The sequence below is a fragment of the Triturus cristatus genome, chromosome 9, assembly GCF_964204655.1.
Source record: "Triturus cristatus chromosome 9, aTriCri1.1, whole genome shotgun sequence".
In the NCBI taxonomy this organism is placed as follows: domain Eukaryota; kingdom Metazoa; phylum Chordata; class Amphibia; order Caudata; family Salamandridae; genus Triturus; species Triturus cristatus.
In genome coordinates this window covers 1,148,063,197-1,148,086,105 of record NC_140592.1, presented here as the reverse complement: position 1 = coordinate 1,148,086,105, position 22,909 = coordinate 1,148,063,197, and the positions used below count along the sequence as shown (strand labels likewise).

The 22,909-nt window shown below is 44.4% G+C and overlaps 1 protein-coding gene across 2 annotated transcripts in view; it reads left to right on the top strand.

Annotated features, from left to right (window-relative positions):
- TMEM87A (transmembrane protein 87A) overlaps positions 1-22,909 on the top strand; it is a 161,008-nt gene that overhangs the window by 63,896 nt on the left and 74,203 nt on the right. For both annotated transcript variants that reach the window (XM_085627094.1, XM_085627095.1), the window contains exons 10-11: positions 7,948-8,047; positions 8,835-8,928. In XM_085627094.1, the coding sequence (XP_085483220.1) occupies positions 7,948-8,047; positions 8,835-8,928 (194 nt within the window). The remainder of the gene's footprint in view (positions 1-7,947; positions 8,048-8,834; positions 8,929-22,909) is intronic.

Below are 22,909 nucleotides of genomic sequence, written 5' to 3'. Positions count from 1 at the left end.
TGGGTTTAATCCAATGGCACTAACCTACAGCGATAATTTTGGCTATTTTAAGCAGACCTTCCTCTGCTCTTCTCTTTATGTGCATTCTCTCTTACCCTCTGGCCTACTTAACAAATTCTTGGGCCCTTAATGCATCCTCATTTCTGACCTCCCTCTGTCCCCCCTGCTGCCTCACAATTGGGAACACTAACAACTTTGCTACTAAAATTCCTTCATCACCTGTCCTTGCCAAACGACAAGTCATGAAAGTGCTTTCTAACTGCTCATGAAGAATAATCGCCTTTTTAGAGTTGTCATTAGAATGCCTTTCCTCAGCCTGGCAGACTCCTTTAAAGAGACTCTTTCTGAAAGGCTCCCTTCTACTGCCCTAATTGTGGTTTCTGGCTCCCTCCCTCTCACAAATTTGGTATGAGACGTCCACCAGTATGTTAAACACGGGAAATACTACTGGTACCCCAAGCACCACCAACCATAAGCACATACAGTGTGAGCCCCCAGCCAAACCCTCCACTATTAGTCCTCCTCTCCTACTGTCCCCAAAGGGCATGCTTATGCTCAGCTACTTTTTTGGAGTCTGTTTAACCCTCCTTTCCCAATTGTTAAATTAAGAAGACTTTTACTGATAAGAACCTAGTTTCCTGTCCCCAACAACTAACACATAGCTCTATTTACCAGAAATGGGTCCATAAACAACACTTAGCTCTATTTACCAGAGATTGGTCCATAAACCTTCCAGGACTAAGACTGACTGCCTTAGGCTGAGTAGACCCTAACCTGATCTCCTGGAGACTCCCTTCTGGTTGTTTATCCAAGGAAGGACTGTGCTGTTAAATGTCCTCTATGTTACAGGCCCTTAGTCAAATAATTAGACAAGCTTGAGCTCGGAATTTGTTGCTTTTCTCTCATTCCGAGGTTGAATGCAGAGAGCTGTGTGCCTCCTTTGACATGCCAATGTTACTATTCCTACTGAATGCAGAAATCCTGTTCTTATGCACCTTGACACCAAAATAGCTGACGTGGGCTTCAACAAACACTGTCTCCCCCGATGACCTCCTCTTTGGTGAATCCTTTCTCTAAAACTTCTCCAAGTTTGTCAACCAAGCCAAATCCACCATTGGAAAAGTCTTGTTCAAGATGTGTGTTTTTGATACGGCTGCTGGCAGGTGGGATGCACCACCCACCATCAAAGCCAGGCATCATGCTGCTTTTTTAATGCAGCTGTGCTGGTCAAAGCTGCCAATACATTGGTGGAAGATCCACAGGAAGAAGAGAATTGTATCTAACTCAAGGGTATGAATGAGCCTTCTACCAACTCTCTGGTAAATCCAATTCTTTCTTTCCCTCTGCTACCCCAGCCCTCGCTCTACTACTGAAGTTGTATTGCTTCCTTACTCCTCAGTTGGAACACATTACAGCAGACCCTTGGGCCCTCTAATAGAACTATGGCTTTCTAATTGACTTTTCCAAGCCCCCTTCCAACTCCGCCATCCCTGTCCTCACTCCCCCTCCAGAAATTCTACAGAAATGGGCTGTCGCTATCGCTTCTTCTCGACGAGGCTTCAGAAGTTCAATTTTCCTAGTCTGCAAAAAGCTCAAAGGTCTAAGGGCCCCATGCATCAAACTAAAAACCGGTTGCAAACGGGCAGATTTGCAGAATCTGCTCCTTTGTAACCAGTATTGTTGCATTTGGGACGCATCATCCCAAATGCAAAAATCGCAATTTAAATTATCGCAAATTTGCGATTACTCTAATTGCAATTGCATTTAGGGAATCGCAAGTGGCGATGCCTCAAATGCAATGCATGATGATATTTAAACCCGTGATTTCGCTATTAGGGGACGCTAATTACTGTCAAATGGAACTTGATGGTAATTAGCGAAAACTTTGAAAAATGCACTAAAGTGCATTTTTCAAAGTTCAAGGTTACAGTGTGTGCGCAACATGGGTTCACTTAGCAATTTCAGGGGTGCTACAGGGTGTCATCTTGGTACCCTAGCACCCTTGAAATTGCATGTGCAATTTGCGAGTACCTGTTGCTTCGAGGCCCATAGGAATGAATAGGACGCAATTCGTTAATTGCGACTCGCAATTGGTGAGTCGCAATTAAGGAATTTGTAGGAATCACTAATTTATTTGCGATTCCTACATGCATAGCCAATAGCGAATCTTTAATTGCAATTCCTTAAAAATCGCAATTAAGGATTCACTATTGGCTATTTTGATGCATGTGGGGGTAAGACTAGTAATAAACCTGAAATCCATGAACTTCTTCATTGTCTATCGGCTTTTCAAAATGGAAGATATTCAGCGTCTCCAGGACACCCTCCTGTCGGGAGATTGGATGGCCTGCCTAGACTTGAAAGACATTTACTTCTCCATTCTAGTTCACACACTTTATCAACAATTTCTCAGGTTCTAGTGGAACGGACACCTTAGGACGTTCTATTTCTCCCCTTTGTTCTTGCCTCCCCCCCCCCCAGATGTTTCACCAAATTTTTCTGAACCATTATCATTTTTCTGTGGTCTCAAGGCATCTGCCTAATGACATGTCTGGGTGACATTCTCTTAATGGCTCAGTGTCGAAAGCCTCTTCGTCTTCAGCTGTCTCTCACCATAAGTCCCCTCCATTCACTAGGATTTACAGTGAATTTCGAAGTCAGCGTGCACTCAATCCAGATGCCCAACCCTCTGGGACCTACAATTTTGTATCCTGAAGCTCCTTAGAACCAAACGTTGTCATATTTAGAAAAAGCTTTATCAAACCTTCCCCTGTACCTCATTGGCCCTGAGACAGCTGGCCAGTCTTGTAGGCCATCTCTCTTCCTCCAGCCAAGTAATATTTCTGGGACCTTGTAATTGTGGGGCTTTTTAGCAGTGACTAGCTTTGGTCTCTCTCAGGATCTTCACACTGGACAATGATTGTCAAATGAAGCTACTTTTTTGTCTGATAAACATAGAAGCCGTGAACAGCAAAGTCATCTTATGCTCCACCCTGAATCTTATCGAATCGGATGCCAGCAACCTCTGTTGGTATAACTACCTTCATGGTCTGTCTGCCGGTGGCCCTTGGTCTTAGGAGAGGGTCTTCCCTCCATATTAACTCTCACGAGCTCCTAGCTGAGAATTTAGCTATCTAGAGGTTCCTCTGCCACAAATCCGAATGCTGCATCTTCCTTCAGATGGATAGAATTTTGGTAGACCACTATGTGAACAAACTGGGGCTGGAGGAACATGCTCCCTTTTTGCTGGATTGATTAAACTTTAGCCATCAGGAATCTTGTGATATAAGTGAAATATCTCCTAAGCCATTCCGATTCCGTTGAAGATTGGTTTTCCCACCATCTTCGTGCTTCCAGTGACTTGATGCTGAATCAAAATGTCTTGTCAACATTCTCTTACCTCTGGGGTACATTCAGTAGAGGTGGTTTCATTTCCTCCCAGCAACCCTCAACAGCCAATTGCACAATTTTATGAGCTGGCAAGTTTGCAAACTGTCCAGATGGTATTGTAGTAGTTAAGGCAACACATCACGTTGACAAGGACCAAGTCAGTCTGATGCTGCCTGATATGTAACAAGAAGACCTTTCTTTATTAACATAAGTCATGGAAAGTATACTTGGTGAGTGTATCAATTTGTGGTAAGGCAGTTCGGACAGCATCAAACATTGTACACATGCTTCACTTGAAATGGTGGCGTGGCAGGCAATGTGGTTGGATTGCTTGGTTTAGTATAAACATATCTATTTTGGAGATAGTGATGCAAAGTGGTTCTAGGGCTTTCATCACTGTCACGGTCACCACCTTGTTGTTTGTCAACAGACCCTCCTGGTTTTTAAAGTGTCAGTGGTGAGTTGCATATATCCTTGGTAATACACAGCAAGGATATCGATGCGCCACCCGTATCAAGTACACATTGAGCATGAACATCAATAAGGCACTACATAGATGACCTTGTTGTTTTTTCAGATAAATTAGGAAATCCTGAAATGAGGAAAGCCTGACTGACCCTTTTAGTATGTCCTCGTACGAACGAAGAAAGCCAAGTTAGGACTGTGCCCATTATGTTGTACCCTCAATTGCTGTGCCCTCCTTCTGCTGACTTAATAGGACTCTGTGGTGGATAGTTTTGAGAGGTCAAGCAATATTATGGCAACATGCTTTCCTTGGTCCCTATAGGAGAGCTAATCCTCCTTTCTTTTTGTCAAGGTATTCTTGATCAATACTTCTTTCTGCAGAGCCCTCATCTTATAAACATCCTCCTGTCACCAGACTGGATGTGGAAGCTTTTCCCCAGCAATAGCTTTCCAATACAACCATGAGTTACTGTGTGACTCCAAACAGTGGATGGGATGGCGTCCTGCTATATATGATGTCTTCTGTTGCATTGGCTTTGTTCCTATTTTACCATGCCTCACTGAAGTGGGTAAAGAGCACTTTTTGCTCTTTTACAGAAAGAATTCCTAATCCTATCTGACAGTGTCAAGGTCAAATGTCACTTCCCAGGTCTTGGGGTTTAAATCCTTATCTGATGATGCACCATCAGAATGTGGTGTCTAAGATCTGACCACGACTACTCATCTTGCCTCTTTTGCTCATCAGAGAGGGAAAGTCCATGACCATGCAAGCACACTCCAAAGTGTCCCCTCGCCCCTCCTTGAGGTAATTTATGGGCCAGGGAGTGATTTTCCCTTAAAGATCCTCTGCCAAAACGCAAAAGAAACACCTCCAGGAAGGTGAAATCTCCTTCTTCTTCAAGAAAACTTTTCTCACTCCTGGGACTGTTCAAAGAATCTGTGGTGCAGTCGCACCGGTCTCTTCCTTGTCATCGGAGCCCATTCCAGTTGTGGAAATATTAAGCCAGAATTCCTGTTATTTTTCCGCTGCCCTTTTAAAAATCAAGGCTGTTTGTCTGGCCTTGTTGGATATTTCATTTCAGGAGGGGCGATACCTAAGGCCCACTCCCAACAGATCCTGCAGACTTGGCTTTTGCAGCCCTGACGCCATCCGACACCATACCGCCCCCCCCCCCCCCGCCCCAACTTTGGTGCTTCTTCCAAAGAAGCTTCTGTCTAATGCGCTGCCTCCTGAACCTTCGTTGGTGCCCATGACTCCTTCACTGGTGCAGCTACTACATTCAAAGTTTGCATACATTTGGCGAGTAGTATTGAGAAGCCCATGCCCGCTGACTCAGTTCCTACCGTGGGCCCAGTTATTCACCTGACTGGAAGAACTCTTTAAATCCATTTATGATGCTCTAGAAATACCCAGTAGAAATTATGATCACTCGTAGGAAGTCAATTTAGAGGCTGGCAGCTGCCTTCCTTCCATACTTGCTTTTACTAAGACATACAAAATAAAAGTGGCCTTGAGTCATCACCAGAAGAGGACATTCCTAACCTATTAGGCTCTCCATCAGAAGAGGTCTGTTCATTCACCTCTATGGTAAGAAAGCAGTGTAGGCACTGGGATGGCCTCTGTCTGGTGTTGAAACACTTCCCAACATCTAGACTAAATCCTACAGCTGTCCTCGGCTGCTCGATAAGTCTTATTGCCATTTACTGAAAATCTCTTGGAGCAAGTAACAGCTGTTGATCAACAAATTGCGTAGTGTCATAGCCCTAGACCTGCTGACCGAGAGTTTTTGTTGACGCATCTTGCCACACTGTTCTGCTGAATTATGAGACTGAATGTCTTGACTCCATGGGCAGAAAAAGGTTTGTGTTATTTAGTCCATCTCTACGCACTGCAAACAGCCAATATGTTTATGCTTTGTGTTAAAGGGCTCAGATAGTTGTAATGTGTCTCTGTTACCACATAAAAAAGCTCTTCTTTGACTTGGTCAGTGGTAGTCTGTACACCTCTGAATATTATGGATTATGCCAAAACAATGGCATTCCTCGATGCATTCCAAATGCTTGTCTGGAGATGTCTAGGTGGCATTAATGGACATGTCCTTCAATGATGAACGACTGTTCAAGTAGATGATTGACTCCAATCTGGAACACTTTTAGAATAGTGCCGCCATGCCAATGTTGCTAGACCTACTCTGCCCTGCGAGACAGTGTCGCCACCAATACTGTCGCTTTGAGAGCTTCTCCATGTGTATCCTAATGCAGCAACAATCTTCCCAGTTGGTCCAGACCCTCCCAGTAGCTATATTGCTACTTTTGGGTCTGGATCTAAAGGATGTTTACATCACTGGTAACAGCTGCTAAAGTATCCTAACATCTGCTGGATCTGCCGCCTCAAAACCTCTTTGACTCCCCCTCCTTGCACCACCAGTTTCCGTGAGAGTTTGGGGCAGTGGGCGAAATTTTCCACCAGCTGGGATATGATTATAATGCATAGCTGGGTGCTCCACCTTATGTACAAGTACTATAACCTACCTTTCCTGCCTCCTGTCCTCCTGTATGGACCATCCTACTTTTGCCAGGATTACTCCCTGGTACACACCTTGATTTTTGGAGGTGGTGGTTCTTGCTCTGTTAAACAAAGGGAACAAAGAAGTTGTGTTTTCATAGGAGAGGGACATGGGATTGAACTCCTTTTACTGTTGGTCAAACCTGCAGAAATGTACTAGAGGAAAAAAACAGTAAACACCTGGACATGCCGATTTCGATGCTGTAAGCACCAAATTCAACAGGCTATGACATTTTTTTCCTGCTATGTTGCATAATAGTAGGAGAATCCCACACCAGGGCATACACAGTCAAGGCCTTGATAGGCTGGCATTGCAGATGTATGTTGTAGTTGAGGTTTGTTTAAGCTAGGGCAGGATTGTGACCTATCTAAGTTTAATCTGAAGTCTTAGAAGGCCCCTTTGTTTGCTTTTGCTCGGTCATTGCTGCTAGGCAGTTCGATTTATCTAGCAAGTTCTACCCAGCTTTGGAAAAGTTTCCTTCTATGGATAATGTAAGTCACATCTTTAAAGCTTTCAACTTTTTCTCCCACTGTATCAAATTCCAGACTTTCCTTATCTCTTCTGTTAGGATAATTGGGTTCTGATTTCCACCATTTCCACATTCTCCTTATATTAATTGAATTGTATCCGCCTTTTCCAAACTACCCATTACTTGAAAGAGTTGGAAGTGAAAATGACTCTTCGTGGCACAGTCAAGCGCTCTTGAAGCCTATATAACAATCATTTGGTTCCATTTCCTTGTCTACTAGAAGGCTTGTATTACACAGATCTTTCGTTAGTCGCTAATAAGTTGTAGCCCATCAATTATTCTACAGCTTATCTGCGGCCCTTGTCAATTGATTTCTATCACGAAACCAGCACATAAGCACTAAATAAAAAATGTAAAGAGTTGCCGTCTTCTTTTCCAGCATCACAGACTTAACCTTTTGTTTCTGCATTCCACTGGCATGCTTTAAAACACTTAATTCACTTCCCTCATTTGAAAATGTCCTACGATATGTCTGTATCTTTTCTTTCCTCCTCGCCTGCTTTTTTTCCACAGCTAATTCTCTGCCGACCCACAACTGTGTCTTCATGTCCCTGCTCAACACTGATCATTTTGTGCTTAGGATTTTTACTACCTCTACTAAATAATGTGCTGGTGGTGCCTTTACATTGACTTTCATAAATGTTTACAGATGTTCTAGTTGGTCCCTATTCTTTCACTTTTTCGTCTGCATTCTTAATTTAGACTCCCACAGAAAATACATTTTTGCAAATTAGGTTTTCATGATTTCTAGTACCTTTGCATGCAAGGCTTACCTCCTCCCAAACACATGTAACACTGCCCCATTGGGTAAGCACTAAATGGTTGTTCAAGGAGGTGCCAACGGTGAGACTGTTTTTGGATAACCTGCACTCTTTACAAACCAGTTGAGATCCCGATAGCCACATAATTTGGAGTAGAAATGTATATTTTTCATTTTAAAAGCTAGTGCCTATTTTTGACCATCTAAAGCATATTTGTTTTACTTCTTCCCAACAGTTCAGGGAGCAGCAGTTCTGGCAGAGTTGCTCTCTGCACTGAAACGATCATTGGCTCGCATCCTGGTGATCATCGTAAGCTTGGGCTACGGAATTGTCAAGTGAGTAATAATCTCCTTTCAGTAATTGATTCTGTCATTTTGTGCACAAATATTTGTGTGATATTATTAGCTTGTATAGTTCAAACAGTCCTGGTCAAAACTGAGTATTCCACTTAAGAATCTGAGAAAGTTCAATTCTTATCTGATTAAGCTACACGTCATTTTGGGTAGAGGATAGTTGAACTAGGACAGATCCAGTAAGGGGCAACTCTGTGTTTAAATTGGTTCTACATGGTTAAGTTCACACAGCAAGTATATTTAATAATGGTTTATGAAGGGTTAATCAGGCACTAAGGTTAGCGCTTCAGGTCTGTCCTACAGAATGTGAGGGAGGTCCAGGCTCAACTGATCATGATGATCCCAGATTGGGCAAGGAAGGCACACTATGCTGATTATTTGGCCCTCTTAATCTTCCACACACGATGGATCTACCTTTTCAGCAGGATGTTCAGGTCTTCCACCCCTTTCCTCAAAGGTGTCAGAGGAATAGGGTGCAACATAGAGACCTTCTGCTTACCACTGTGTATAGCAGAAGTCGTCTTGGCTGTGCGAAACCCTTTTACAAAATCAGCCTCTGCTTGTTGCTGGTCAAGATTTGATGTGTTTTGCTGTAGTTTTAAGCTGCCTCCATTTGTCATATTTTTAGAAAGAAGAGCTTCTGCATGACATGTGGTGTCAGCATCTTACTCAACATGCATCTAGACTCTGACACCATAGGATAATGTCCGTACCTCCTGAATTTGATCCCTTTTTGTGTTTTTAATGTAGCCTTCTTTTGTCTTCACAGACCTCGTCTGGGTGCCACGCTACACAAAGTGGTCATGGCTGGAGCCTTCTATTTATTGTTCTCTGGCTTGGAAGGTGTCCTCAGAGTCACTGGGGTTAGTAACAAGTTCCTATATTGTCTGGACTTCTGTGCCACAAATACAAAGGAAGTTGACCAGAGTGTGCTTTTGTGTGTGCTTCAGTCCCCAGAGATGAAAATTTGGGATAGACTAAAATTCCAAAGGTTCTCTTTGTGCCTACTAAAACATGCTAAGTGATATGTTCGAGGCATGGGTGTTGTAGATACATATGCTTTGCATAGTACTGCCATCTAGTGTTGGGTCTGGATGTTTGCAAGTTGTTTTTCTTCGAAGAAGTCTTTCCTAGTCATGAGGTAAGGTGACTCATCCTTTCGGTGATAGTTCGCATTGTCATCAACTCCATTGTTAGATTGTTTTCTTTCCGCCATCGGGTTTGGGTGTGTAAGCTGCGCTCCGGTTCGAAACCGTCCTTCGGGTTCCCCTCGGTGCGCAATCCTCTCTACCCTCAACAGTATTGTTATCGTATGCGTTTTCCCTCTCCACGTATCCATTCAATCGGAAAGTCTCATCTTCGGTCGAAAACATTGTGGACGGCCTTCAGGCCTAGCCGTGCTGATTCACCTCTCTGCAAATGGAACAAACTCTGTTTCTATTCTGTCCTTGGTGCCATTCCAAGTATCCTTGCACCGATCTGCACCAGGTCTGCAACTTGTGCTTATCACCGGAGCGCAGGGAAGGCCTGTCGGTCCTTCAGGTCAAAAATGATTTTTCGAGATCGTCTGCCTCGACGAGAAATGCAGCGCCAAGGCACTCAACAGACTCCGGATATTTCGGAGAAGAATCCGAACATTAAAAAACTGCTGCTGCAGAAGAAGAGGCTTTCTCTATCCCAGACTCGGATTCTGACCTAGAGATCGAGTTGGAGTCCGAAGACATTCCAGCGGGATAGGGTGTCGTGAGTACTAAAACACCCTATAAACTATCTTTCACCAAACATAAGGCTTCGGCACCACCTCTGCCTTCGGGCGGTGGTCGGCACCGAGACGATGTTTCAGACACCCTGCGCTCTGGCCTGGCACTGAAACAAGTGGTCAAGCCTTTACAGCTCAGGATCGAGCCGAGACAGATCATCTTCGGACCCGAAACATTCCGCTCCGAAAGACAAATCTGGTTTGGAGCTGAAATCCTCCGCTTCGAAGGACAAGAAGGATAAGTTTGGTTCGGCACCGAAAGCTTTGGCGCAGAAATCAAAAGAAGATCTTTCACATTCCCTGGAACCGATCTTGGATATTATGAAGGACATATTAGATCCAAAGCAGAAAAAGCTTTACATCTATCCAGACACTGGACATATATCAGTCAAAACTCCTTCCAAGAGGAAAGTCAGTTCAGAGGAAACTGGATACAATATCCCTCTTAAGAAGAATAAATGCATTGCTACAAGTCCTATCCATCCTCATTTGTCGTCCCCTCCACCACCTTCACCTTTACCACTACTGCCAGGCTCAGATCCAGTACAGATAACACAACAGAGGTCTCCTTATACACAGTCTGATTTAGGAGATGGAGATGATGATGATGACGATGACAATGTTCCTTTGCCAACAGATCCATGGGATGATTATAATGTTAATCCACCCATGGATCATGATCCAGACCTATCGCCTGCAAAACCTTCACCTCCAAATGATAATGTATCCTATCTAGAGCTAATTTCCAGAGCTGCAGCATATCATGGGGTTACACTGCATAAAAAGGCCTTAGATATCGACTTTTTATTTGAAACACTAGGGTCTTCACACAGAGTAAGTCAGAGTCTCCCTATGTTAAAAGGCATGATGAGACATGCAGATGAGATTTTTAAGGACCCTGTTTGTGCACGTATTTTAACACCCAGGGTTGACCATCACCTTCTGATCCTGTTTTTATTAAAGGACAGCTCTCGCTAGATTCCCTAGTAGTTCCAACACTCATAAAAGAGTGAACTCGCAGACCTCTGGGGATGCACCTCCCCCAGATAAAGATTCTAAGCTTATTGACGCATCTGGTAAAAGGGTAGCTGCTCAAGCTGCTAATCACTGGCGCATTGCCAACACTCGGGGCCTACTAGCTAGGTATGACAAGGCACACTGGGATGAGATGGAAGGCCTACTTCAGTACCTCCCAGAAGAGCACAAGAAAAAGGCACATGAGCTAGTTCAAAAAGGAAAACTCATTTCTAACTTCTCTACTAGATGTGCTCTTGTTGCTGCTGACACTGCAGCAAGAGAAGTTAACACCAGCATTCTCTTACGTCCGCATGCCTGGCTTAGAATTTCAGGTTTTATACCAGAAGTCCAGCAGTCTATTTTAAATACTCCTTTTGACAAGCAACATCTTTTTGGACTTCAAGTTGATGAGGCTTTAGAAAAGATGAAAAAAGACAGGAACGTGGCGAAATCCGTGAGAGCACTTCAGACTCCTTCGATCAGAGGCTCCTTTCGCCACTCATTCTATAGAGCAGGGTCTAAAAGTATATCCTCACACCCTAACACTTCCTCATATAAGTCCAACACACAACCCTCTTCCGGTAGAGGCTTCTATAGAGGAAGGTACAGAGGAAACAATTTTAAAGGTAGGGGTAAGAGCACCCCAACATGTAACTCCCCTTCCCCCAATAAGCAGTGGCTTGCCTACACTACCCCCAATCATTTAACACCTGTTGGGGGAAGACTTCAACAATTTCTCCCCATTTGGGAATCCATAACATCAAACAAATGGGTGTCAGACGTTATCCAACATGGTTATTGCCTGGATCTCACCAGCAATCCTCCCAATACTTGTACTCCCAAACTCTCGTCAGAGCACCTGCAGCTACTCAAACAAGAGGTACAAGCTTTTTTAAGAAAAGGAGCTATAGAACTAGTTCCATTACAGTACCAAGGTTCAGGGGTATACTCTCTTTACTTTCTAATCCTCACGAAGGACGACTCCTTAGGACCTATTTTGGATCTAAGGACGTTAAATCTGTACATACTTGCAGAACATTTCTACATGGTCACGCTTCAACAGGTCCTTCCACTGCTACAGCAAGGCGATTTTACTTCCACACTGGACTTAAAAGATGCATATTTTCATATTCCGGTTCACCTAGCTCGTCGCAAATTCCTCAGATTTGTGATAGCAGGAAAACACTATCAATTCAAGGTACTCAAGTTCGGAGTAACTACTGCTCCCAGAGCGTTCACAAAATGTCTATCAGTAGTGGCGGCACATCTCAGAAGACAGCAGATTCACGTCTTCCCATATCTGGACGACTGGCTCATCCAAGCCAGCACACACCAAAAGTGTTTACAACACACTCCGAGTACATTAGACCTACTCTATCAATTGGGCGTAACGGTCAATGCGCAGAAGTCTCACCTTTAGTCTTCACAAATGCAGTCCTATCAGGGAGCGACTGTAAACACTTGCACAGCTCTAGCCTCTCCCAATGCAGCCAGAATTCAAAATATTCAATCTTTTTGGTAATACAGTTTCAGGCTAATCACTACTTGGCAGTCAGGACTTTCATCCAAATGGTGGGGTTGATGGCTTCATGCATTCTGATTGTGCATCATGCAAGATTGCACATGCATCCTCTACAAAAGTGCTTAGCACGTCAGTGGAATCAGTCTCAGGGTCAATTAACAGATCTAGTGTTGGTAGACAGCCTCACCCATCACTCTCTGCAGTGGTGGAACACACCAAACTTATCAAAAGGGTGGCCCTTCATCGACCCTGTTCCACAGATCGTGCTAACAGCAGACGCATCCCTCACAGGTTGGGGTGCCCATCTTCACAACTGGACAATTCAAGGTCTATGGGACAACAAGTACAAAGCATCTGCACATCAACTATCTAGAGCTTCCTTCTAACTGTATATCTAGCTCTGAAAGATTTCAATCTCACCTCATAGGGAAGTTGTCCTGGTCTGCACAGACAAAATGACAGCGATGTACTATGTGCAAAAACAGTGGGGGGGACACATTCTGTACAACTGTCTTGCTCCTTGGCGTTGGGCAATTCATCACAGAGTTCATCTTCTGGCAGAGCTCCCAGGAGTGGACAATCAGATTGCCAACCTCCTAAGCATAAGGCGGTAACAAATACACTAGTGGAAACTTCATCCCCAGGTTCTCCTTTCATACTTTCAAGAATAGGGATTCCCACAAATAGATCTGTTTGCCGCAGTGGGCTACTCAATACGCCCAAACTTTGCCTCCAGGCTCCCACACCATCGATCCAAAAGCACTGCCCTATGGGTGAATTGGTCAGGGATATTTGCCTATGCTTTTCCGCCTCTCTCTCTCCTTCATTTCTGGTTCGGAAGCTCAGGCAAACATCCCTCACACTGATTCCAGTAACTCCCACTTAGGCTCATTAGCCATGGTTCACAACACTTTTAGATCTGTCAGTAGTTCCACATCAAAAGCTGCATCTCAATTCCAGTCTTCTCACGCAGAACCATAGAGAAGTCAGATACCACAATCCCAAGGAGCTCTAACTAGCGATTTGGCTCCTGAAGTCATAGAGTTTGGCTATCTCATCTTGCCACCAGAATATATGACCATTCTTAAAGAAGCAAGAAAGTGGGGCGTGGCTTGGACGGCAGAGCTGATGGCTGCCTGATCCTGCTGCTCCGCCGAAACGGAGAAAGCAAAATCGATTGCTCCAACAACGAGCGAGAATAAAGAGCCACAATAGAAGATCCAGGCATCGGAATCATCTGGCTCAGAGATGCTGTCCTCTTCGAGATCCTAGATGCCCTCAGGAAGGAGGTTAATGAACTTTTAAGGGCGAAGCAATGAGGGCACAAGTGAAGAAAGAGTCCGGACCGGATAGGACCCCTACCGCTTACACAGACAGCAGACAGCAGCCTGTCCAACACTTTCTAACACCGGGTTAGTAAGCACGAAGCAAAAAGGCACAAGGCACAAGGTGAACGCGAAGCTGCGATTTACCGTACTGCAGGGCGTATTGAATGCGAGCGCACATAAATCCCGGCGCCGCAAGTCTGCGATCAAGGGCAGGAAGAACAGGTGAAGAGCAGGCAGATCGGCTAAGATTAACAAGGGAAACCAAGAACCGTCTGGGACCGGTGCGCGATCTCCCCTCAAAACCGCAAAACGAAACCGAAACTGGAGCAGAGCCCCAGTAATGGCGGCCGTACCGCAGCAATTTTGAGCGGACCGCCAGGCAAAACAGTGCTCGGAGCGAGTGGGAGTAAGGTCTGAGGTTAAAGAGATAAAGGAAACAAGAGATCATACAGAGGTCAATCACACATGTGAAGAGTGGGTCTGGAAGGCTATGAAGATGCCTGGATGTCTGTACGCTAATAGCTAACTCGCCATCCTAGCGGGAGGGGGTCGCAGCAAGCTAACGCACGCAAAGCGGACTGAGGCAGGGCGGACGAGTAGCGCTACAGCCACAGCAGAGAGTGATGCTACAGAGGAGCCCATAACGAACCCCCATCAAAACCCCTATCAAATCGAAAACTGAAAGAGTTTCCCAGCTCAAAATGGCGGCCAAACCAACAACAGCCTAAGAGGGGAGTTTCCAACCACAGCTGCGCGCCTCCTGGCACTGCTGATCATACAGCGCAGTTTTTCGTCTCAGACTGACCTAAAGCAGCACAACAAGGCTGGATAGCAAAAACGGCAGTGAGAGAGCCCAGTGAGAGCTGCAGGGAGGTCAGAGGGAGAACGACAGCGCTAGGAGCTGACAAGTGGTGCAGGATCATTTGGTGGCGTACCCCTCACAGTTGCAGGTGGGAACAAGAGACAAATATGGTGGCTGCAGCGCCCTGAATACATACCACCCATTCAGCACGTACAAGTTTGCAGGAACAAGTAACCAAGGGTAGGTGGGAGGATCCAGAAATATCACCCTGCAACCCACCAGAGAAGCAGTCCTCCACAAGTAGCCATAAGAAAACTAACATACAATTAAAGGAGGAAAGGAAACGCTCATCACAGATAGCGGCAAGACAGAGAGAGGATCAACTACAGAAAAAAAAGCGGCACACAGGGACACACCAAGAGATCAAGCAAGATAAACAAGACAAACAAAACAAATAAAGCAAATAATACAAATAAAGCAGACATGACAGACAGATAGATGAGACAGCAGCGACAACTAAAGAAGAGCAAGGGGAGCCAGCTACATCTGATTCACCAATCAAACAAAAGCCAGACATTAACAGCACCCTTGAAATGATCCTAAAAAAGCTAGCTGAAGTGCATGACCTGGCAAAAACTACAAAGCTCACCACAGACACGATCCAACTAGAGATCGCAGCAGTCAGAGCAGACCTGAAATCAGTGAACATTGGACTCGCAGCGGCTGAACAAAGGATCAGCGATGTAGAGGACTCTACCCACAGCTCGAGCAAGGAAGTAAAAACAATAACGAAAATCACTGAGTCACTCCAGAAACAAACAGCGGAGATGGAAGACTGAAATCGCAGAGGAAATATCCAAATACTAGGTATACCGGAAGGTTCAGAAGATGCAGCAAGTTCCTGCTCCGTCTTCCTCAAAGATCTGATCCCCAAGCTCACCAATCTAAAATTTGTTCGCCAATTTGAACTGGACAGGGCCCACAGAATCCCCTCTTTCATATCCTCAACGTCACAAACTGCGAGGCCTATCATCTGTAAGCCCTTGAGATCGCAACATACTGAAGACATTTTTAAATATGCACGCAAAAATCACCAAATAAGCTGGAGAGGTCACAAGATCATCCTCACACAAGACTACTCTAAACCCACTGGTGACACCAGGAAGGGTTTCCTCGCCCTACGTGACAAGCTCAGGAAAAAAACCATCCAATTCTCATTTGTGCCCCCCGCAAAATTCAAGATAATTGACAACGGCAAAACCCACTTCTTCACCGATCCCAAAGACCTGGTGAACTACCTGGACGGTCCAGCTACCCTGGACATGGAAACCTCACAGCCCGGCTCCGCCAAGAGAGGACCGTCGCCAGAGCCGACTACCGGATGAGCAGTAGCCCCAAGGAAACAGCAACCATATCTACCTCATAGATACCAAGACCTGCAACCAGCACCTACCTAAAAAAAAAAAAAAAAAAACACAACATCTACCTCGTTCGGATGGCACTAACATCTATCAACAAACTCACTAACAGGCCTCCAGAGGGCTCGCAAGATGGAGACCTAAACCAAGAAGCCCACCTCAAGATGTCAAATGTAAAGAACTTTAAAGAGCCAATGGAAGCACAGTATCGCATCCTTTTGTACAATCGGACCGCACCCACAGCACCCTACAGGTATATACGTACCATAGATAAAAATGTTTACATGGGAGTATGCATGTCAAATACCCGACCTCACTTCTCCGTGAGGCATAACGGCGATCCTGCTGTCGCAACTCCGACATACGAGTATTTCCAGGGTGGGGGGAGGGGAGGAGGGAGTGGGGGGGAAACCGCACTAGAAATTCTCAGTCTTCTGTATTTCCTGTAATTTCCACTCTTATCTTTGTTTCACACATTCGTTTCCATGACATGGCAAATCCTGGAGGCCACCCAGCCTAATACAACTGGGAGAGATCACCTCTGGATAGAGAAGCACAGGAGGGGCAAGAATCACCGGAGTGTTGGGCATACTGAATCGCCACACCACACTACAACCGATGACTCTTAACAACACACTCACCCTGACAAGGGACCTCAACATAGTATCCCTCAATGTCAAAGGTTTGAATCAGCCTATTAAATGCCGGAAAATAATAGACTATCTAGCTAAAACTAAAGGCGATATAGTACTCCTACAGGAAAACAAACTTTCCCTGGTGGATGCCAAACTAGTCAGAGGCAATTGGATCGCGCAGATGGCTTGTTCACCAGCCGACAAAAAGAAGAGGGGGGTCCTGACCCTAATATCCAAAAGTTCAAGCATAACAATAGACTCACATTCCCACGACAATGAGGGTAGACTTCTAGTAACGCATCTGAGTAGGGGGGAGGAGAGGATCCACGTAGCAAACATATACGGCCCCAATGCAGATGACCCATCCTTTTGGGAGGAGGTATCACGCACGCTAGATAGCTTCCCCCAAAATGAACTCCTGGTCGTGGCGGGGGATTTTAACATCCCACTGGATCACATAACGGACAGGCAATCCTCCTGTCAATACCACCCCATGAACACGCACGCTACACTCCAAAACATCTGCGCCAAGTTCAATCTCAAAGACTCATGGCGCTTACAACACCCCGACACTAGAGACTACACTTTCTATTCTAACCCACACAACTCCTACACCAGGATAGACTACATACTTATCTCAGGAACGCACACACACCTAATCGAACACTCCGAAAAAGCGGCAAGATTAGTTTCGGACCACTCGTGCATCAGTCAAAAAACTTAGCGGGTGCCATAACGAAGCCGTCCCCCGGAGGTGGCGCTTTAACAGTGAAGTGTTATCAGACCCATAGAACATAAAAAAGATAGAGGACGCCATAGCTGACTACCTAAGATATAACGATTCCCCGGAGATTAGCGCCAACACACTATGGGATGCCCTAAAAGCAACGGTCAGAGGCACAGTAATTGGCATGAAGTCAAAAATGAACAAGAATATAAACCTGAGATTACGCCAACTTGAGCAGGAGATCAAGAGGTTAGAACTAGACCACGCAATCGCCACACAGAACAATAAGCTCCTAGCAAGTCTAACACAGAAAAAATATGAATATAACAAAATCCTGAGTGAGAGAGCAGGCTTGTGGTTCAACAAGTGCAAAGCCCTTAACCTATGCGAAGCCAACAGAGCGGGGAAGCTTCTTGCTTCCTACCTAAAACACAAACGCAACCAATTTGTGGTTTCATCTATCACAGACTCAAACAACAAAACTCACACAAGACACAAAGACATCCTCAAGACATTCCAAGAGTTCTACTCAGAGCTCTACAAAAATGATCAGACCCTTAACCAAGAGGACTGTACAAAATAACTCGACAGAATCAGGCTCCCGAAGCTAAGCACTGAAGATACAACCAGGCTAGGTCAGGAAATCAGCGGCGCTGAAATTGAAATGGCAGTCAAATCACTGAAAAAAAATAAAGCCCCGGGGCCAGACAGGTTCACAGCCGATTTCTATAAGACCTTCATAACCCAGCTCAAACCAACTATGGAAAAGGTCTATAACGAGGCTGCAAATAAGGGGGAAGTACCTCAATCCATGATAGAAGCCAATATAATAGTCATCCCAAAAGAGGGTAAAGACCACTCATTACCAAAACATTATAGACCCATATCCCTCATCAATGTGGACTGTAAAATCTACGCCAAGATCTTGGCTGTCAGACTGAATGCGGTCCTCCCCAAATGAAAAAGTAACTCCCAGGTCGGTTTCCTGAGCAACCGTACGTCTAGTGACAACACCTGACTCCTCTGCCACATATTGGAACAAGTATCCACTAAACCAGAACCGGCAGTTGCTATAGCATTAGATGCCGAGAAGGCCTTTGATCAAGCCTCCTGGGCCTTCCTAGAGCGTTGCATGCAGGCCATCAACTTGGGGGAGGCATTCATACGGATGACTATGGCCCTATATCGAGGCCCTTCAGCCCGCATCACAGTTAATGGCACACTCTCTGACCCTTTCACACTACAACAAGGTACAAGACAGGGTTGCCCGCTGTCGCCGGTGCTCTTCTTACTGGCCCTTGAACCCCTCATCCAGGACATAAAGCTGAACACAAGCATAAAAGGGGTCGATATAAATGGAGTCGAAGTAAAACTAGCCGCCTACACAGATGACCTTCTGATTGTAATAGAACAACCAGAGTCCTCAATCGGGGCATTGATGTCCACGATAGCAGAATACTCCAAACTATCCGGGTATAAACTAAACAAAGACAAATCCGAATGTAAACCATTAAACATTCACAGCACGAAAGAAATCCTAGGGAATTCGGGGCTGACCTGGCAGACGGGGCATATTAAATACTTAGGCATATATTTCAGAAGCGACCTAATAAACACTCTACACTACAATGAGAAGACACTAATAGAAAAAATTAAGAAACATTTGGACTCCTGGTCCCCAAAATTCATAACGTGGTGGGGTAGAGTCGAGACTATCAAAATGATGATCACCCCAATGATTAACTACCTGATAAGCATGCTCCCACTCCTACTCACAGACGATTTCCATCGGAAAGTCGATATCTTGCTCACTAAATTCCTATGGCGTGGAAAAAAAGGTAAGGATAAGCATTAAGAAACTGAGATTGGAGAAATCCCAAGGAGGGGTAAATCTAGCAGACTTTAGACTGTTCCAACTTGCCTTTCTAGCAAAACAGGGATCATACTGGGTCTCCCCAGCGACTGATTACATACCAATATGGCTTCAGGTAGAGAAGGCCATCCTGAACAATCTGTGTCCACTGACCCTCCTAACAGCTAACACATATCCACACTCATCCAAACCTATCTTTAAAAACACAAAAATCACGCTCCTGGAAGTAGACAGGAAGATGGAGGTTAGCATCAAAGGGTCTAAGTTAGAATCACTTTGGGCTAATAGCAAATTTAAATACAAGGGGAAAAGCCTTACCTTCGATACATGGCTAGAGGAAGGTATTTACTACCCGCACCAACTCGAAAACGGGGAATACCCCATTACCTTCGCAGACCTCAAAGCAAGACACCACCTTAAAGACATCGAACTTTATAAATTTCTGAAAATAAGAGCGGCCTTATCAAAGACGAAACTAAATACCCCCCCAACCCTCAATCTTCCATTATGTCTCAAACATTAACAAACTAGGACATCAAGTCTCGCAGCTCTACAAACTCTTGCGCCCCAAAAACTTCCAAACTTAACAGAAAAACAATGGCCTATTGGGATAAACAATCTAGCACACCTATCAACGAACAGGAATGGGCTACTCTGTGGTCCCCGACCTCGCGTAATAAGATTACCCCAGTACTGGCACAAACTAAATGTTGGCTGCTTCACAAGGCATTCTGAACCCCAGCAAGACTACACTCACTAGGTCTCAGGGAAGACTCACTCTGCTGGAACTGTAACAAAGAGAAGAGGGACCTAGCACACCTTATCTTCCAATGCCCAGCACTCAAGGGATTCTGAGGGAAAATCTTTGATTTCATTAATGATGTGTTGAAATGCAAACTACCAACGGAATTCTCCACCCTCACCTCAGCATTCTTGCGCACAAACTTGAGAATTGAACGAGACCAGGACCTAATGGACCTTTTACTGACAACGGCCGTGAAAATGGTCCTAACTAACTGGAAGGACACAAGCAAAACCAGCTACAAAGGATGGATCAACTGGGTCACGCATCTCAGAGGAGCAGACAATATCGTTCTACAGGTCTCACCCTGGAAAGCGTCCTCGAGAGGGATGTGGGAAGCTCTAGACACTTACCTTGACTCGTATGAACCCCCATAAACAGCTGGTATCCACAAACAACATATCGACCCTCGCCCAAAAATTTGCTCCCTAACATAACACCGGTGGCCCTGCAAGCGGACTTAAAACATCCTGAAAGGCTGTCAGAGACAACGCAGTATGTATAGCTGTTGCAAATGTAATGTATACCATCAGTTGTAATGCAGTATATAGAGCTGATACAAATGTGCTGTACAGGGACTGCATCTCTCTCTTGTCTGTCCTATTCCTCTTCGGTTTCATCACTAATTTGTCTGTCCTTTCCCTCTTACATCTCTTTCACTCTCAAAAAACAAACAATAGGGGTTAGCTATATAGACACCAATGTGTAAACGACTATTTATCCACTCTTGGCTAACCCTGTAACAGTGGTTGTGATTGTATTCTTTATAAAAGCAATACAAATTTAAAAAAACAAAAACAAAAAAGCAAGAAAGCCTACTACCAGAGCATGGTATGCAGCAAAATGGAAAAACATTGTTTTATATTGTACTGATAACAATATTGATCCACTAGAAGCAGCTACTCAAAATATAATTTGTTACCTTCTGCATTTACAGCGCGCTGGTCTAGCCTACACTTCCATTTGTTTGCATCTTGCAACAGTAGCCGCATATTTGCAAAACAGACAACATCTATTTCTGTTCAAGGTTCCAGTAATTAAAGACTTGATTGAAGGCCTTAAGAGAATAATACCACCCAAGGTACCGCCAGCACCAGTTTGCAATCTGAACATTGTGCTTACATGGCTCATGGGTCCACCTTTTGAGCCATTACACTACTGTCCGCTACAGTTTCTTTCATGGAAAGTGGCCTTCCTCATTGCGATCACTTAATTGAAGAGAGTTGGTGAGCTACAGGCTTTAACCTTAGTAGAACCCTTCTTTCAACTTCATAAAGACAGAGTAGTTCTTCACACCAACTCAAAATTCCATCACAAAGTGGTTTCTGCTTTTCATATCAACCAATCAGTTGCGGTGCCTGTGTTCTTTCCTCACCCTGATTCGGTAGCAGAAAGAGCTCTTCATAGTCTTAATGTCAGAAGAGTGCTATTGTACTACATTGAAAGAACAAAGGATTTTTGCAAAACAAAACGTTTGTTGCATTTGCTACACCTCACAAAGGCAATCCGATTTCTAAATCTGGTATTGCAAGATGGATTGTTAAATTCATTCAAACCTGCTACAGTAAAGCTAAATTAACTTTATATATACCTCCTAGAGCACATTCCAGTTGTAAAATAGGAACGTCTATGGCCTTTTTAGGTAACGTCCCTATAGCTGACATTTGTAAAGCAGTAACATGGTCCATACCACACACTTTTACCAAACACTACTGTGTGGATGTGTTAGCATGTCAACAAGCCAATGTAGGGCAAGCAGTGCTAAAGATTCTTTTTCAAACAGCTGCAACATCTACTGGTTAGCCACCGCTTTGGGAGAATACTGCTATATAGTCTATGCAAAGCATGTGTTTCTACAGCACTCATGCCTCGCACAGATGATGTTACTTACCCAGTAAGCATCTGTTCTGGCACGCAGAGCTGTAGATTCACATGCACCCTCCCACCTCCCTGGGCAACTGTAGCTGTTGCAGTTTTTATGTTTTACATTACATACTCATGAACATCTCTGTACTACACTTACTTACTCCATTGTCACCCTCTTGAGGGAAAAAAAATATAACAATGGAGTCGATGCCCATGCACACTATCACCGAAAGGAGGAGTCTACTTACCTTGTGACTAGGAAAGACTTTAAAGAAAAACAAACATCCGGACCCAACACTAGATGGCAGGAGTTTGCAAAGCATGTGAATCTACAGCTTGGCATGCCAAGAACAGGTGCTTACTGGGTAAGTAGCATAATCCTTCCTGCCCTTCACTCCCTCATTTTTAGGGTTAGGAAAATATATACGATTTCGTTTTTTTCCAATTGTTCATTTTGTTGTCTACAAAACTGTCTCACTTCCTTCACCCACCTTGTGATTTGTACCAATTGTGGTGCACTTTCCCACTCTTACCACACCACTGTACCAGCAACCTGTCATGGAAGATAATTTTAAAAACCCCGTATAGACACCAAGATAAACGTGTATGTATTTGCTTTCCAGATTAGATTTACCTAGGTGCTCCCCGCGTTCTGGGAATGGCTGTAGGTTTAATAAATACAAACTATTTGTGTGTAGTGTATGCATGAATTCCTACACTTCTTGGGCTTTGATTCCATTCATGTACATGCCCTTTGTGCTTTCTGAATCTGGTGCAATCATAAATTGTGGCTTTTTCCAAGCACAATGCTATGGGATGTAGACTCTGCGTTATCTGTTTAATTTCTTATTTGCATTATGAGTAAGATTAGCAAGATCAACTCCTTGGTTATTCTTTACACACAAACACATTTCAGTAGATACAAGCTGTAAGACATTTGCATAATTTGGACAGACTGTGGCAAAGGATTCCCATTGCCTGATGTTTAGAACAGCTTGTTTTTTCAACTCCTACATTTTTGATAGTGGATATTTGAGCATGACTATGTTGGTGCAAGCACCCAAAAGATATTGTACTTGTTTGCCTGAAAAATCT